Raw genomic sequence first — 16,062 nt, 5'->3', positions numbered from 1 at the left:
GGAAGGAGAGGAGCAGCCCCACTGGGGTGGGGGCGGGGAAGGAGGGAGTCCCTTGGAGACCTGGGGAGAAGGTAGAGGGTAGAGGGCAGGGCAGCCTGTGAGCCCTGGAGCTGCTGGTTGGGGCTTCCGGCTTTGGCCAAGCCTCTGTACCCAGACCAGTCCCGCCTAACAAAGACAGGGCCTGTCGAGTGTGGGGCCTCTGCAAGGAGTCCAGCGGAGAGTCCACCCAGATAGAGGGCTGATGTGATCATATCCAGCTCCCCAGCTCCCCCACACACACCCAGTGTCACACCCTGGCCCCAGCAGGGGCCGGAGTCTGGAGCCAACCCCGACCCACTGCCGCCAGCACACTGACCACTGCCCAGCATAGAGTGTGTCCAGGAGGGAGGAGGTGAAAGGAAGGTCCCGAGAAAAGCACCCCTAGGCTCCCAGGAAGAGAGTGGGGCCCACTGCTCTCTCCGCTGTCCTTCTCACGAAAGCTCAGTAAAACCTGCTTCTTTTAAAGCATCCTGGAGGGCAGGAAGGAGGGAGGGAAGGGAGGGGCTGCTGGTCTACCAGCCAGACAGGCTGTGAGCCTTCCTTGGTTCCTGTGTTCAACCTTCTCCCACCCCAGAGATGGAGCATCTTCTCCCTGCAGACTTGGACAGCCCTGTCCCCTCTGACGCCCTCCTCCTCCTCCTGCTACCCTCCTCCCAACCCTGCTCAGAGCCAATGCTGGCCAGGCTCTAGCCAGCCTCTCACCTGAAGGGTGTGGAGGCTCTTTCCTGGAGTGACTTGCTGGCACCCTGCCTCCTTTGCTCCCAGGGCACCTTCCTGACCTTGGACATCGCCAGCACCTGGTTGTCACCATGTCTCAGCATCACCCCTGCACCCTGCTTTGCACCCACCCCGCTGCACCAAAGAGAAACTCCATGAGGGCAGAAATGATGTGATTTTTTTTTTTTTTTGCCTGCTCCTCTGATGTGACCTTTCAGTCCCAAGCCCAGGCTGGTCCACGGTGAAGAAGGAAGAAGCCTGGTGACTGGATGGAGGGGGCACCACTCAGGTCCTGGCGGGTTGTAAAGAGATGCGGCTCCCAGGGCCAGATGCACGCTGTCCACTTACACTGCAGTCCGCAACACCCCCACCCCAGAAATGACAGTGAAGCTGGGTTGGGGTGTCAGGGGGCTATTTCCAGCGCCTTGTTTATAGCAGGGCTCTAGGGTTTAGATAAATCATGGGAAGAGGCAAGACTTGGAAATAAGGGCCTAGACTGGAGAAACTGAGGCTGGAGGGGTTGCTGCCACCAGTCGGACCTTTAGAAATAGAAAGACCAAGAGTCTAATTTTTTTTCTCCAACACTTGGGGTCATTCTGCACCCACCTTCCGCCCTAGGCTCTTCCTGCCAACCTGGGGTGTTGAGGAGTGGGGGCAGCGATGCCTCTGATCTGAGCCTCCCCATCCCGTCCCCACTTTCCACGCCTTCAGGTTGGGAAGGGTGGTGTGGGGGCAGCAGGGGAGCAGGGCACTGGGAAGAGGGAAGTGGAGAAATGACCCCAGGGCTTCCACTGTCCGAAGGACTCCCTCCCTCCCTGTCTTGGGTTGGAGAGAGCCATCCAGCTATTTCTGATTCCCCTCCGGAGGGGTGGGGAACCTGCCACCCCCTGCCCCCCACGCACACCGGGCAACTCTGTCAATAGGTGTCACCCCTCCGCTTCCAACACCCAGTCTTGATCTGCGGGTCCAGGGAGAAGCAGATGGGAGTTTGGCCCCTAAGTGGTTGGGGGATGCGCGGGATGAGAATCGGATTGGGGTTGGGGTCTCCTGTGGCGGTGGCGAGAGAGCCCCTCTCTGAGACCGTTCCCCGAAGTGCAGAAGCCACTGAGTGTGGGGGGGGCTAAGGTGCAGACGCCGGGGATGCAGACTGCTTCCTGGAAAGGGGGTGCAGACTCCCAGGGATACAGCTTCCCAGGGGTGCAGATTCCCGGGGGAGTGTAGACTCCGGGGTGTAGACTCCGGAGGGTGCATACTCCTGGGGAAGTGTAGACTCCCGGGGGTGTAGGGGTGTAGACTCCCGAGGGTGCAGACTCTCGCGGTGTAGATACCCGGGGGTGCAGACTCCTGGGGGTGAGGACTCCCGGGGGGTGCATACTCCGAGGGTGCAGACTCCCGGGGATGCAGACTCCTCTCGGGGGTGCAGACTCCGGGAGTGCAGACCCCCGGGGGTGTAGACTCCGAGGGTGCAGATCCCCGGGGTGTAGATTCCGGGGGTGCAGACTCCCGGGGTCGCCGCTCCCGGGGACGCGAGTTGGGTCCGTTTCACAGAGGCGCGCACGCAGCCTCGAGGCCCGGGGCGCGTGCCGGGCGCTCGAAGCTAGGGCCGCGCGGGGCCGAGGGGAGCCGGGGAGGGGCGGGCACCCACGGGCGCTCCCACGGGCGCCGGCCGGCCTGCGGGGCGCTAGGACCCGGGGGCGCGGCGCGGGGGCTCCACGGGGCGCCCCGTCGCGGCCCGGGCGAGCAGGTGGGGGCGGCGGGCGGGCGCGCGGGCGGAGCCGCCCTGGGGGCCGCGGGGTCCGGCTCGCCCCGCCCCGCGCCGTCCAATGAGAGCCGCGGCCGCCACCCGCCGCGCACTCGGCCCGCAGCCCCGCGGGCCCGGCGGGAGTCTCGGGGCGCTATGCGGGGGCCGGGCGGAGCGGAGCCTGCCGCGCTGCGCCCCCCTCGGCGCGCCCCGCCGCCCGCCGCCCCCGACGGCCCGCGGGCCCGCCTGCCGCTGCTGCTGCTGCTGCTGACGCTGCCGGCCCGCGTGGACACGTCCTGGTGGTGAGCGGGCGCCGGGCCGGGTCGGGCGCCGGGGCAGGTGGCCGCGCCGTGGCCTCCGGGACGCCGGGGTCCGAGGGCGGCGGGCGCGGGGCGGCGGGGCAGGGGCGCTCGGCGGGGCGGTGCCCGCGCGGCCGCAGTTCATGCGGCTTCGGGTTCTCTCTCGGGCTGTTCAGTTCAAGGAACCTGTCTCCCGCCGGGGTCCTCGGGGACCCGGTCCCCTCCCCATCCCTGCAGGCTGCCCCCTCGGGGGCGCCCGAGCCTCTCCGGGCCGCCCAGTCCCGGCTTCCGAGCACCGGGCAGAAATCGGGCAACCAAAGCGAACCGCCTAACCCACCCCAAGAAGCTCCCACAATGGAAACAACAGGACAGTTGGGTTTGCAGCATGCAGGCACCCGTCTGCAGTTCTGCCTCCAGATAGTCACTTTGACTTGGCTCTCCCCTTCCTTTTCCTTCCCAGATCCGTCTCCTCCCTCCTCCGAGTTTTCGGGAGCCCCCTACTATCGCCTCCTCTCTTCCAGACTCTTCCTGGGAGGAAGGAAGCAGCAGGTTAAAGATCTATTGGGGGCGGGGGCCAGGAGGGGTGTCAGGCCTCCAGGACCCACCCTTCCCCTCTCACCCCTCGCTCCTCATCTCCCTGGGGTCTGGGGCAGAGAGCAGGGAGAGACTTGGAAAGTAGAAAGACTCGGTTTCCTTTGCACTTAGCCCCTTGACTGGCTAGCATGGCCTGGCCTCTGGCACTCTACCCATGCCCTGCCCCCTGCCTTCCCCTCCGCTGATCCTCTCGCCCTGCACCCCGTGCCTTCCCCCAGGGACTGGAAATCTTGGCCCAAAGGGTGAGGGGCCCATAGCCGAGCCCCCACCCCCACCCCCACCCCACCCTTCAGCTCTAGCTGCACATTCCTATCACTTCAAGATGCTCTCCTCCATCTCACCCTCCAACATCCCACCACCCCCGCCCCGTTTTCCTGTTTCAGAAAAATCTCTCTTTTGGATCTTTTTTATCTCTGCAGTTTTGGGGAAGGCAAGGAGGGGGGTTCTGGATGGGGGAGCGGGGAGGCCCATATCTTACATCTGGCTGGAAACATTCCTTTAGAAAGGGAAAGGGAAGGGGGGTGGAGGAAAACCTTCCAGAGTTCAGCAGGAGATCAAAGCCAGCCTTCTGCTCCTCGCTCTGTGTGGCTGGGCACACATGTACGCAGTGGCCAGAGGATGCCCACAAGGTCCCCAGTGGGCATCTTGGGCCCTGGACTGTTGGGCACTAGTCTGAGAGGCAGCCCGGGGCCCCCTGGAGAGGTGGGCTAGGCCGCTTGGCAGGGCCAGCCACCCTGAGTGGCTCCTTAAAGACCCAGCGGAGGTCCTGCCTGCTCCCCATTTTGTCCCTTGGCCACTGGCTTGCTCTTCTTTCTCTACTGCTCCTGTCCCTGTGGTTCATATTAAAGACTTTGGAAGAACTCCTGGCAGGAGAGAGCCCACGGCGGCTGGGGGTGCTACACAGCAACAGAGGGTGTCGGGCAGGGGGACAGCAGGGCCGCAGGACAGGAGGCAGGAGTGGGGTCATGTGGGGGTCCTCAGCCTCCTCACCTCTCACCCATCAGAGCTATTGGGGACCAAGGCTTTGGGATGACACAGAGGCTGCTTTAGATGATCTCTTTTCCTTAAGAAAAAGCCCAGCAAAATGGCTACTCTGCAGCCCCTGGAGAGATGCTTGGGGACTGTTGGCAGGGTCTGGAGGTCACCCCTTCTCTGGCTCACAGCCAATCTTCCTCACGGTCTGCCCCATACACCAGCCGCTCCTGGCCTCTCTTCCCTATAACCAGAGGAGAAAAGGATGAGCTCTCTCTTCTTTAGTTTTGGGGGCCACACCCAGAAGTGCTCAGGGCTTACTCCTGACTCAGCACTCAGGGATCACGCAGGATTGGGATTCACAGGATCAGGATCGAACCTAGGTCTGCCACATGCGAGGCAGGTGCCCTGCCCACTGGACTGTCGCTCTAGCCCCTAAATGACCGCTTCTCAATCCAGGATTCCAAGAAGAAGAAGGAAGGGTTCCTACCCTGGGTCAGGGACTTGATCAAGCTGCAGCTTTCACAGATTCACAGGCCGAGGGAGTGGGTGTGACAGGAAAGTGGCATAACTGTTCTGGGCACCAGCCATTAACAAACCCTCACCGAGGGGCACAGTGGTCTCTGAACAGCAGCACCTTCAGGCCCCAGAGAATCCCACAGAGATAGTATTCATCCTCTCTGGTGCATTTTAAGAGATCGGATTCCAGGTTGGTCCACTCCTGGGTGGGCACTGCACCTCTCTGGTGGATGGACCGAACTGGGTGTTTCAATTAACCTCCTGTCTGTTCCCCTCTAAAACAGATTGCCAGCCCCCTGCTTCTCCCCCCACCCACATTCTCTCTCTCTCTCTCTCTCTCTCTCTCTCTCTCTCTCTCTCTCTCTCTCTCTCATAGAATTTTTGTGTAGAATGTTTCGTGAATCCTAAAGTACCATATAAATGATGTATGAAGAGAGTCCGAGAGGGTAACAGTTTTATGTCTCTGTTCAGAGATCATCTGTGGGCTAGGCTGAACCATGTGCAATACTTTCAGTTGTGAAAGAAACGGGGGTGGGTGGGGTGGGAATAAAGAGGATCCCTGGCCTCATTAAAGAGACACAAACATAAAACATCTGCAGATAGGCTGGCAATGTCAGCAAGGAGTACAGCTATAATTAAAACGAAGTTTATGGCCGGCAAGGGGAAGAAGGGGGTTGGGTGAGGCTGGAGAGATAGCACAGCAGGTTGGACGCCTGACATGGGGCCATTTGACCCAGGTTCCATCCCGGTACCACACCTGGTCTGAGCACCTCCAGGGGTGATCCCTAGCACAGCTGAGTGTGACCCCAAAATCAAAAGGTCAGAGTTGGGGATAAATCAAAGAGGTTAGTTTTTTGAGGGTTTTTGTTTGCTTTTGTTTTGGCCACACCCGGGGATGTTCCAGGCTTCCTCCTGGTTCTGCACTCACTCCTGGCAAGGCTCAGGGAATGATATGGGTGTTGGGGATCCAACCCAGATCTGCCATGTGCAAGACAAGTGCCCTGCCCGCTGTGCTATCATTTGGGTGCCAAAGAAATGAATCTTTTACTTAGCAAGTAGCTGTTAATAACTGTCCCAGACGCTGTTGTAGGCATAGGGATGCTGTCATGAACAGAACAGAAAAGCTCCTGCCTTCCTGGACGGAGACCTCGAATCACCTGGGGATGGTGAGGAATTGGTTCTGGCTCAGTGGGCGTGGGGGACCCAGGTCTCATCAGTTCCAAGAAGTCCCCAGGTGCTCCTGACACAGGTGCTACTCTACTCTGATCATATACACTAGAGTAGGGTCTGGGTCACTTTGTCAAAGGAAGGAATGTGAATTCTTCAAAGCAAGCGAAGAGAAGGACAGAGACAGCACAGCCAACCCAGGTCTGATTCTGGGCATCTCATATGGTTCCCTGAGGACAGCCAGGAGTAATTCCTGAGCTCAGAGCCAGGAGTAATAAGCAACATTAGTGCCCCCCCCCCCAAAGAAAGCAGGTGAAGTAAGCACTCTGAGAGCAGGAAGCTGGGAAATCAGTGACCACAGAGCACCAGGGCCCCCGGATCCCCTCTGGCAGCCCCTGAGCTGGGGTCTGTGCTTGGCCCCTGTGGGCCTGTGCTGGACGAGAACGGCCCAGGCTCCTGGCTAGGCCCCTGACACCCCCTCACGGGGTTGAAGGCAGTTTCTGGAAGCAGTTGTGAATGGAGTAATAGTCCGGCAGGGTAAGGCTTTGTCTTGCATGCCACCGACCTGGGCTTGATCCCCAGCATCCCATAGGGTCACCCCAGAATGCTCCTGGAGCGTCAGGCCAGGAGTAAGCCTTGCAGGCTGTAGCCAAAAAGAAAACCCCAGGAATCTTGAAGCCCTTTACTCAGCGGTGTAAGTAAGTAGGAAATGTAATGATCTTCCTGTCATAGATGCTGGACAGATGTTCCCACGCTCAGTGTGGATGGAAGGAGGGCCGCGTGGGCCGCAGCAGGATGGGCTTAAGTCAGACCACAGGAAGGACTTTTTGCCAGTGTGTGGCCGCCTCATTGCAGGCTGTGTCACGAGGGCGGGATGACTGGCCTCAACTCCCACAACCTCGTTCCTCCCAGCCCCATTTAGGAAAACAAAAGCCCAGGCTGAGCTCGACTAGGCCGGGTCTGGGCCGCGGTGGGCGCGGAGACCAGCTCCAACACCCAGCGTCCCCTTCTCCAAACAAAGCCCCGCGGCTCCGCGGCTGTGACTCTGCTGGCAGCCCTTTCCGGGTGTTTATTTTGTTTGTCCCTGGGAACTATTGCCTGCCGGACAGTGCAGGGGATGCTGATTCCGTGGGATTTGCGAGCTGCGGGCCGCCCAGCTCGGCCCGCCCCCCGGACAGATGGGCCTCATCAGCCCCATGGAGCTCCAGCATCAGCCCTCCTCGTGTTTGTTTGAATTGGGTGTCACTGCTGGCGATCCAGTCTTTGGGTGAGGGCAGGCGGTGGGAATGTGGGGGCGAGGGTAGGGGCACGGAGCCCCTGGCAGTCAGCTGTCCCCACTCTCCCCACGACAGCCACCCTTTTCGCCTTCTTGTAGGCCCACACTGGGGCCTTTCCCACACCACAGGCCAGTCATGGCCCAGACCAAACCTGTCTGCAGGCACAGCTGTGCCTCAGCCCGGGGCACTCACCTGCTGAGGAGACAGGGGCAAGGGGCACCTCCCTGGGAACTGTCCGCAGCAGTGCCAGGAGGATGCAGGGGTGGGAGAGGCGAGGGGAGGGAGAGTTGGTGAGGGGGTCCGGAGGCATTCGGGCTTCAGAGCTGTCCGGCTGTCTGAGTCCCAAGCCGGGAGTAGGGAAGGGACAAAGAAGGGACGAGGCGTCCCCAAGACCATGGGGACGGATTCTGGCCACATCTGTCTTTTACAAGCCCAGCCCAAGTTGATCTTAGGAAGGTTGGTGCTGGGCCCAGTGCCAGTGGCCATGTGGCCGCCAGGGCCCGCAGCCCGCAGTCGACTTCTCGGGATAGTGGGAGCATTACCTGGGGGGCCTGATGAGAGCAGAGGTGCAGACGGGGGCCCCCAGGGCTGAGACTTTCCCTGGGCTGCCCACTTCTCCTCTCCCCCAGGCTCACCCTCCTTCCCTCAACCCTGTTTTGGGGACTTGCTTTGCGGTCTGTGCCTCTGACATGTGGGTGTGAGTATTGCTCCAGACTCTCATTTTGTTAGTTTATTTTTCTGAGGACCTTACTGCTCGTTAAACAAATAGGCCCTGGGGCTGTGCGACATCCCCACAGCTTCTGTGTACATGACATATGTGGGTGTCGCTGGCGGAGGTCAGGGAGCAGAAGAGTGTGGGAGCCACTCTCTGACCCTGCGACGGGCAGGGGGCAGTGGTGGCGCCCGGCAGCCTGGGGACGTGGGCCGGGGCTGGGAAAGGGCTGGGATGCTGACAGGGCCGTCTCCACCTTGCAGGTACATCGGGGCACTGGGGGCCCGAGTAATCTGTGACAATATCCCGGGTCTGGTGAGCCGGCAGCGGCAGCTGTGCCAGCGGTACCCTGACATCATGCGCTCAGTGGGCGAGGGTGCACGCGAGTGGATCCGAGAGTGTCAGCACCAGTTCCGCCACCACCGATGGAACTGCACCACGCTGGAGCGGGACCACACTGTCTTTGGCCGTGTCATGCTCAGAAGTAGGGGCCCTGCTCTCCAGCCCCGAGCCTTCCCTTCCTAGACGTGGGGGTTGGGGGGCGAGGCACGGCACCCACGCCTGTCCGACCCAGCACCCATAACCAGAGGACACTTGGGACAGAGCCCCAGTCCCTTAGCTATGTGGGTAGGGGTCCCCGGGAATGCCAGTGCTCCGGGACATGGGGACGAGGGTTCCCGAGCACTTCCGTCTTTCTTCCTCCCTTTCCCCCCCCACCCCCAGCCTGGAGGTTTCCTTGCTGGAACAAGGCTGAAGACTAGGACTGGCTGCTCGGTTCTTACCGCCACCACCACTACCCTCACCCCAGCACCCCCAGCTCTACAGTAATGGGAGCAGGAACTAAACAGAAAGGTGATATGTAAATATTTGGAGAGTCAGTGGCTTAGCCTCCCCGTTCAGCCAAACAACTAAACAGTTAGACAGTTGACAAGGAGGAAGGGAGCTAGATGGGTGCCTGGAAATGTTGGGGACAGGAGTGATGAGTCATTGTCCCAGAGCAGGGCGGGGAGGAAGCAGGCAGTGGACAGGCTGGCCTCCGGTCCCCAGGGTCCTCTCTCGAGGAACTGTCCAGCAGAGTGGGCCTGAGAGCCTGGACGGACAGGGCGGCTCTCTCGGCGGGAGGGGTGACTTGCCTGCAGCCGGGCTGGCCCTGGGGAGTGTGGAAGGAAGCAGCACAGGTCAGCCAAGAGGCCAGGAGCACACGCCAGGGCAGAGCAGTGAGGGGAGCGGCATGGGGTGTGGTACTGGGAGGGGAGAGGGGAGAGGGGCTTCAGGTGTGGGCCAGCCACCCTGCTCACCGTGCCTGCCTTCCTCTGCTGGTCCAGGTAGCCGGGAGGCAGCGTTTGTCTACGCCATCTCATCGGCAGGGGTGGTCCACGCCATCACCCGTGCCTGCAGCCAGGGCGAATTGAGTGTGTGCAGCTGTGACCCCTACACCCGTGGCCGCCACCATGACCAACGCGGGGACTTCGACTGGGGTGGCTGCAGTGACAACATCCACTACGGCATTCGCTTTGCCAAGGCCTTCGTGGATGCCAAGGAGAAGAGGCTGAAGGATGCACGGGCTCTCATGAACCTGCACAACAACCGCTGTGGCCGCACGGTCAGTGCTCACTGGGATACCCACTGTCCTGTCTGCCAGGGAGGACTGGAGGACAGGAGCAGTGACAGTATGGCAGCTGGGAGAGTCCTGGCTTCAGACAGGCCAGAGGGGGAGGGAAGAAGGGAAATCCTGACTTACAGAGAGAAGCACAGCTGCCTCCAACCACGGGCGGCAAGGACCTATTGGTGGCCAGGGCTGGGTGTGAGCATTGCCTGATGAGTGTCCCCCGCTGGAGACGGACACTCCCAGGCCTGGGGGACTTGAACTCTAAAATGAGAAAGGAGATGTGGCAGCACTCTCTGATCCTGGGGCACCAATGTTCAAGCAGGCCCCAAGGTAGAGGAAGACAGTGTTGGTCCAGGGGTCTTCCCCAAAGATGGGGGTCTCACTTTGGAGGAGCCCAGAGGGCAGGGGAGCTCCCAGCTCTGCTCCCCATACTATTAACTGTGATGCAAAACAAAACCAAAAGCAGAAAGAATGGCTGACACTGGGGCGGGGGGGGAGGGAGTGCCAGGGTCAGCAGCTCTCAGGGGCCTAAGGTTTTGGCCCCATGAATGAGTGAACAGGGGTATGAAAATCAGTTAGCAGGAGAGGGGAGACTCAGGGGAGAGAGCTGAATGCAAACACTGACAGGAACTGTCCTATTGTCAGACTTGGAGGAGAAAGGCAAGTTCCTGGACAGACATTTAAAGAAACCCATTTCTCCTTGTGCTGTGGGCGCTTGCCTTGTGCACTGCTTGACCCAGACCCCACCCACAGCACTCTATACGGTCCCCTAAGCACTGCCAGGAGTGACCTGAACCCTTAGCACAGAGTCAGGAGTAAGCCCTGAGCTCCATCAGATGTGACTCAATAACCCCTCCCCTGCCAAAAAAAAAACCCAAAAAACCCAACACAATAAAACACCAACCCAAGAATTTAGGGCAGGAGAGCTCATATAGGGGTCAAGGCGCTTGCCTGGCATCTGACCAATCCCAGTGGTGCTTGAAGGACCATGCGGTGCCTGGGATATTTTAGATGATTTTTCCCACATTTGAATAATACAAAGGATTATGCATTGATAATATCAACATTCAGTTGTAGTCGTCACAGCAGGAAGAAAGTACTAACCCACGTATTTAAAAAGCACACTCTGGTCCTGGGAGGGCTGGCCCGGCCTCACCTGGCCGCGCCTCACCTGGCCGTGCCCCACCTGGCTCCCGCAGGCCGTGCGGCGCTTCCTGAAGCTGGAGTGCAAGTGCCATGGCGTGAGCGGCTCCTGCACACTTCGCACCTGCTGGCGGGCCCTGTCAGACTTCCGCCGCACTGGGGACTACCTGCGGAGGCGCTACGATGGCGCCGTGCAGGTCACGGCCACCCAGGACGGCGCCAACTTCACAGCTGCCCGCCAAGGCTACCGCCGGGCCACCCGCACCGACCTGGTCTACTTCGACAACTCCCCCGACTACTGCGTCCTCGACAAGGCTGCAGGTGAGGAGGGGGCAGGTGGGCACCCAGCTGCTGGAGGCGGGATGGGGTAGCTGCAGAGGAGTGCTCCCACCACCAGGCAAGCCCTAGAATGAGTCCTAGAATGACATTTTGTTTCTTGGTTTTTGTATCACACCCAGCAGTACTCCTGGCTCTGAGCCCAGGAATCACTCCTGGCGCTGCTTGGTGGGGGACAATATGGGATGCCGGGGATCGAACCTGGGTCAGCTGCATGCAAAGCAAACACCTAACCTGCTGTACTATCTCTCTGTCCCCAAGAGATGGCTCACTACTGCCCTATCTGCTGGACCCAGGACTGCCCCTCTGCTCCCTGAGCCCGTGGACCACTCCCAGCCTCTGGGCTGCAGTAGGCATTTTTCAGGGGGTGTTTAAATGACTCACCTACTTCAGTACTGAGCAATGTGTGGACAACACAAAAGCCTTCGCTGTAGCTTTCATTTTAGGGCTGGGGGTTTCAGTGATTATCCTTGCTAATAAAGGGAAGTAGCTCAGGTGGACAAATGAAGCTGCAAGCGAGGTGAAAGGGAAATCACAGCAGGAAGAAGGTACCTAAATCTTTGGAAATGTGGAACCTAAGTGGTTTCCTCCCAGTGTCAGAAGGCTGTGGATATCGCTTCTCGGATTTTTGGCTAAGATCAAGTGTAGAAGGCTGTGGAAAGGGAGAAGGAAGAGCTCCATTAGGCAGGGTGGAGCATGGGGAAGCACAGGTAGGGTGGAGGGAGGGCTTGGGGAGAGGGCGGCTGTGAGGACCGCCTCGCTACCATCCAAGGTTCTGGAGTGGGAGTAGGGGAAGTGAGGACAGAGGAGATCCTCACCAATGGCGAACATTGGCAGGAGGTGGCAGAGCCTCACTCTGCAGCCCGGATAATGGCGGTACCTTGGGGATGCTGGAAGATGATAAAAATAAATAGTCTCCCAAAGAATGGGAATGCGTTGCCACCTCTGCTCCTGTTTCAGGCCCAGAGAGGTTCTGGTCCAGTTAGGACCAGAACTGCATGCTGCCCAGCTCTTCATGGGCTGCCAGGCTCCGCTCTGTCATCAGGACGTGGGTGAGGAGGAGCCAGGCAACCTCAGCTTCTTTGGGACTGTTTGTTTTCACCAGCACTGCTGTTCCTGGAGAGTCAAGTGGCTCGGAGCAAGACTTGGCACAGAAAGAGGGTGGGGCTCAACCCAAGAGGCAGAGGAAATAGTTTGTGTGCTGGCCCAGGAGGGTCTGGATTCACCTAGGGATTCCCTGTCATCAGGTGGGCCAATTGCACTGGGGACAGTCTGGAGAGCAGCTCTCCAAAGGCCTCGGATCATTCTGTAAGGAACATGGATGCCTGTGCATCTGTGCGCAGATCTTTGGAGCTTGGGAAGATGGCCCCACGCCTGTTGGTTTTTCTCAGAGGCATAAAATCATAAAACCCAAAGTGAGACCTGGAATTCGAAGGGTCTCTCCTCCTAGAAAGGAGCATGGAACTAAGAACCCCTTCCAAAGCAGCCGCATCCGGCTGAGTTTTCTGTAGTGAGAAAAATGTTCTCCACTGATGCTTTCCAGGTACCTGAGGATTTGCCCAAGGAAATTTTAAATACATCTAGCTAGTAACTTACATGGTAGAGTACACAATAGCACTTGAGAGGTATTCGATATGCCAAAAACAGTAACAACAAGTCTCACAATAGAGGCGTTACTGGTGCCCGCTCCAGCAAATCGATGAACAATGGGACAACAGTGCTACAGTGCTATTATGTACTATGTAAAAAGCAGAGCTGGTCAGTCCATACTCAAGCAGTGATCTCCTACACTTTGGATTTAAACTCCTGTCACTGAAAACAAACAAAAGCCTTGCATATACCTCGATTATATGTAATGTTCTTATGTTATGTCTACGTTCCATCGTACTAATATGTACATATACAATACATATTTTGCTTGTGTATATGTGGTTGTGCTGGGGATCTAAGCCAGGCTCTCAAACATGCAAACCATGTACTCTTACATGAGCTATAAGCTCCAATCTCAAGAATAAATGTTAAATTGATGAAATTTCTAAACTGTAAGATTTTTAGCAATGTCTTCTCAAATCTGCATGTGCAGGAATCACTGAATTGATTTCCCATTTTGTAACCCCAGGCTAGGTATTTACCATTTCTGGATAAGGATAGCACAAGATGCTCTAGGATCCATCCCTTCCCGAATGCCTATCTGTTGGCAGGGTGTCTTTGCTAAGATCAGTGAGAATGAAGTCATGTGTATCCTCTGTGCAGGAGATAGCCTCTCCTTGGGTGTTCCCACTGTCTTCTCGGGGTAAGGCAAGGAATTCTTTAGGAATTCCTTAGGGGTAGGCCTCCAGTGTGCTAATCGGTTAACCCTCTCAATTGAACAGAGATAACAGAACAATCTGTGGAGATAAGTTCTATAATCATGCCTATTTTCTTTTTGCTTTGTTTCTGGACCACACCCAGCTGCGCTCAGGACTTACTCCTGGCTCTGCACTCAGGGACCACTCCTGGCATGGCTCAGTGGTGCCAAGGATCAAACCTAGGTTACCCGTTGTACCATCTCTCCAGCCCCATATGCCTATTTTCACAGGAGAAAACTAAAGCCCAGAGAGACTGTAAACAACTGGCTAACTCACTCAGCTAAAACCCAGCAGAACTGGAATTTAACCCAAGACAATCTGATGTTGCATCCATACTTTTAATAGTCATCTCACCATCCCACTGCCCTATGCAGCCCAACTTAATAAAATGTCAACAAAGGGCCCAAAATGCGCACACAGGACAGCAGGATCCGAGCTGTGGCAAGACTTCTTGGAAACGATAAATTATAGGTTGTGTTGTTTTTTTAAACTTTTTCTTTTTTTATTGAGGTAACTTTGGCTCATGATATTGCATATGTTTGAGGGGTACAATTTCACACTTTGGAAATAGTTTATTATGGAAAGTGTCCTACATAAAATAGCTCTCAAGGCTGGCTTAAAGGAATGTGGAGATGTGGCGGGAAAGGGGAGACTGCAGGTGAAGTCAGCAGCCTCAGGGGAGTTCTGGGGGTGGGAGAAAGGCCAGAGTGAAGCACGGTCATTTTGGCTAGTGAGTGTATTTCCAGGAAATGGGATTTTCTGTAGTTTCGTCAGAGGATGTGGGGAGAGAGCTCAGAGTAGCTGAAGGGAAGCTAACTTGGTTCTCACTCTGCCCTGATGCAGGTTCCCTGGGTACTGCAGGCCGGGTCTGTAGCAAGACATCGAAAGGAACAGACGGTTGTGAGATCATGTGTTGTGGCCGAGGGTATGACACGACTCGAGTTACCCGTGTCACCCAGTGTGAATGCAAATTCCACTGGTGCTGTGCTGTGAGGTGCAAGGAGTGCAGGAACGCTGTGGACGTCCACACGTGCAAGGCCCCCAAGAAGGCAGAATGGTTGGACCAGACCTGAGCCTACGGAAAACTCACACGCCCGCCACTGCAAACCTGACTCAGAAGCACGAGATCTTTGCATGCACACCTTCTGCCACCCTCGCCATGGGCTGCCACAGCTTCTACTGAAGGACTCAAGAGTGGTCCAGGGGTGACTCTGGTGTCCTGACTTAGCCCTGGGAAGTTGTTGACAGGGGATGTGAGGAATGGAATGGCTCCGACTCCCCCACTGCAGGTTAGAAGGGAGTGTGGATGAGGTAGGGGGTCTTCAGAGTAACGTGAGTCACACTAACGCACAGTCCAGCCCATGTTCCCTCTTCCCTGCATGGCCTTCTTGGCACTCATGTGTGCAGGAGGAAGGGTACCCGGAGAGAGCTTCTTCATGCTCCGATCTGGCTAAAGATAGACAGAAGAGAGATGAAACCATGTCCCACTGCTGCTGTCCCAAGCAGAACTCTGAGGCTCCAACATTCTTCCATTATCAAGAAACTGGGATTGTGATATAAGAGCTGCCATGGCGGACACGGTTCCATTCACATGCTCATGTTTATGAATCGCTGTGTTTTATAGAGGAAAAAGTTATATAACTATACAAACATATATTCTCTTCCATCATTCCTTTGGTTTTTCTTTATGTCGGACAGTGCTGCCTTTTTTGTTCCAGTGTGTTCACATGGCATGGCACAGTTCCTCGGCCTAACAACACTCCTGGGAGAGATTTATTTAGGTCTGCCTAGACCTTGTTTTTTTTTTTTTCAATGCTTTTTTGTTTCGATTTGGGGGACACACTTGGCAGCATTTAGGGCTTACTGCTGACTGTGTTCAGGGATCACTCCTGGAGGGGCATAGGGGTCCTTATGTGGTGCAGGAATTGAACCTGGGTGGGCTGTGTGCATGGCACATGCTCTGCCTGCTATACTGTCTCTTCCCTGAATGTATTATTTTCTTGTGGTCGGCAGGTGTAGGAAACAGTAAAAGGAATGTGACTGATGGAGGGTGGGGGAGGGAAGCAGTCCTGATCACTGGCTATAAAGGCAGGGTGGAAATCATTGGTGATTTTTTAGGAGTCTTTGAAGCAGGAGCAGGAGCCCGGGGCTGTAGAGAATAAAGAGCTCAGGCTTGTGCCAAGCGGTAAAGAGCTTTGAAGGCAACCTTGCCCCCATTATTTGACAGATCTCTACTTTGTGACTCTTGGCTGTCACCATTCACTCTGTGTTTGGCTTACGTAGGAGATAAGTAATGGTGAGTGCCTTCCCCATCACTGCCATGCAGCAGCAGAGCCCCTAGACAGAACGGGCTTTGTAAACTCGATGGCAGGGCCTAGGAACTCCCTCCCTAGACCGTGACGTCCTACATTTACATACATATATACATATATACATTTGTGTGTACAACTATATATTAGACATATCCTCCATTTTCTGTCACATAGGACAGTGGTTACATCTTGCTGTGTTTGATATTTCAGTAGAACAAGTCTGTTCTACTGACTTGTTAAAAATCTACAGTAGGGGGCTGGAGTGATAGCACAGCGG

General features: G+C 56.7%; 1 protein-coding gene across 1 annotated transcript; it reads left to right on the top strand.

Annotated features, from left to right (window-relative positions):
* Positions 1-2,629: 2,629 nt before the first annotated feature.
* Positions 2,630-15,387, top strand: WNT2B (Wnt family member 2B). Its single transcript, XM_055139701.1, has 5 exons — positions 2,630-2,799; positions 8,301-8,521; positions 9,363-9,640; positions 10,846-11,110; positions 14,317-15,387. The coding sequence occupies exons 1-5, from the start codon at positions 2,654-2,656 to the stop codon at positions 14,544-14,546; spliced, it is 1,140 nt and encodes a 379-aa protein (XP_054995676.1). The 5' UTR covers positions 2,630-2,653; the 3' UTR covers positions 14,547-15,387.
* Positions 15,388-16,062: the final 675 nt, after the last annotated feature.

Source organism: Sorex araneus, chromosome 5 (genome assembly GCF_027595985.1).
Source record: "Sorex araneus isolate mSorAra2 chromosome 5, mSorAra2.pri, whole genome shotgun sequence".
NCBI lineage: Eukaryota > Metazoa > Chordata > Mammalia > Eulipotyphla > Soricidae > Sorex > Sorex araneus.
This window is presented reverse-complemented; position numbering and strand designations above follow the sequence as displayed.

Bases quoted from the DNA above. Each gene is read 5' to 3' on its own strand.
- WNT2B (XM_055139701.1), top strand. From the start codon at position 2,654: ATGCGGGGGCCGGGCGGAGCGGAGCCTGCCGCGCTGCGCCCCCCTCGG. The intron at 2,800-8,300 runs GTGAGCGGGCGC...TCCACCTTGCAG, and splicing joins CGCGTGGACACGTCCTGGTG to GTACATCGGGGCACTGGGGG. The intron at 8,522-9,362 runs GTAGGGGCCCTG...CTGCTGGTCCAG, and splicing joins TGGCCGTGTCATGCTCAGAA to GTAGCCGGGAGGCAGCGTTT.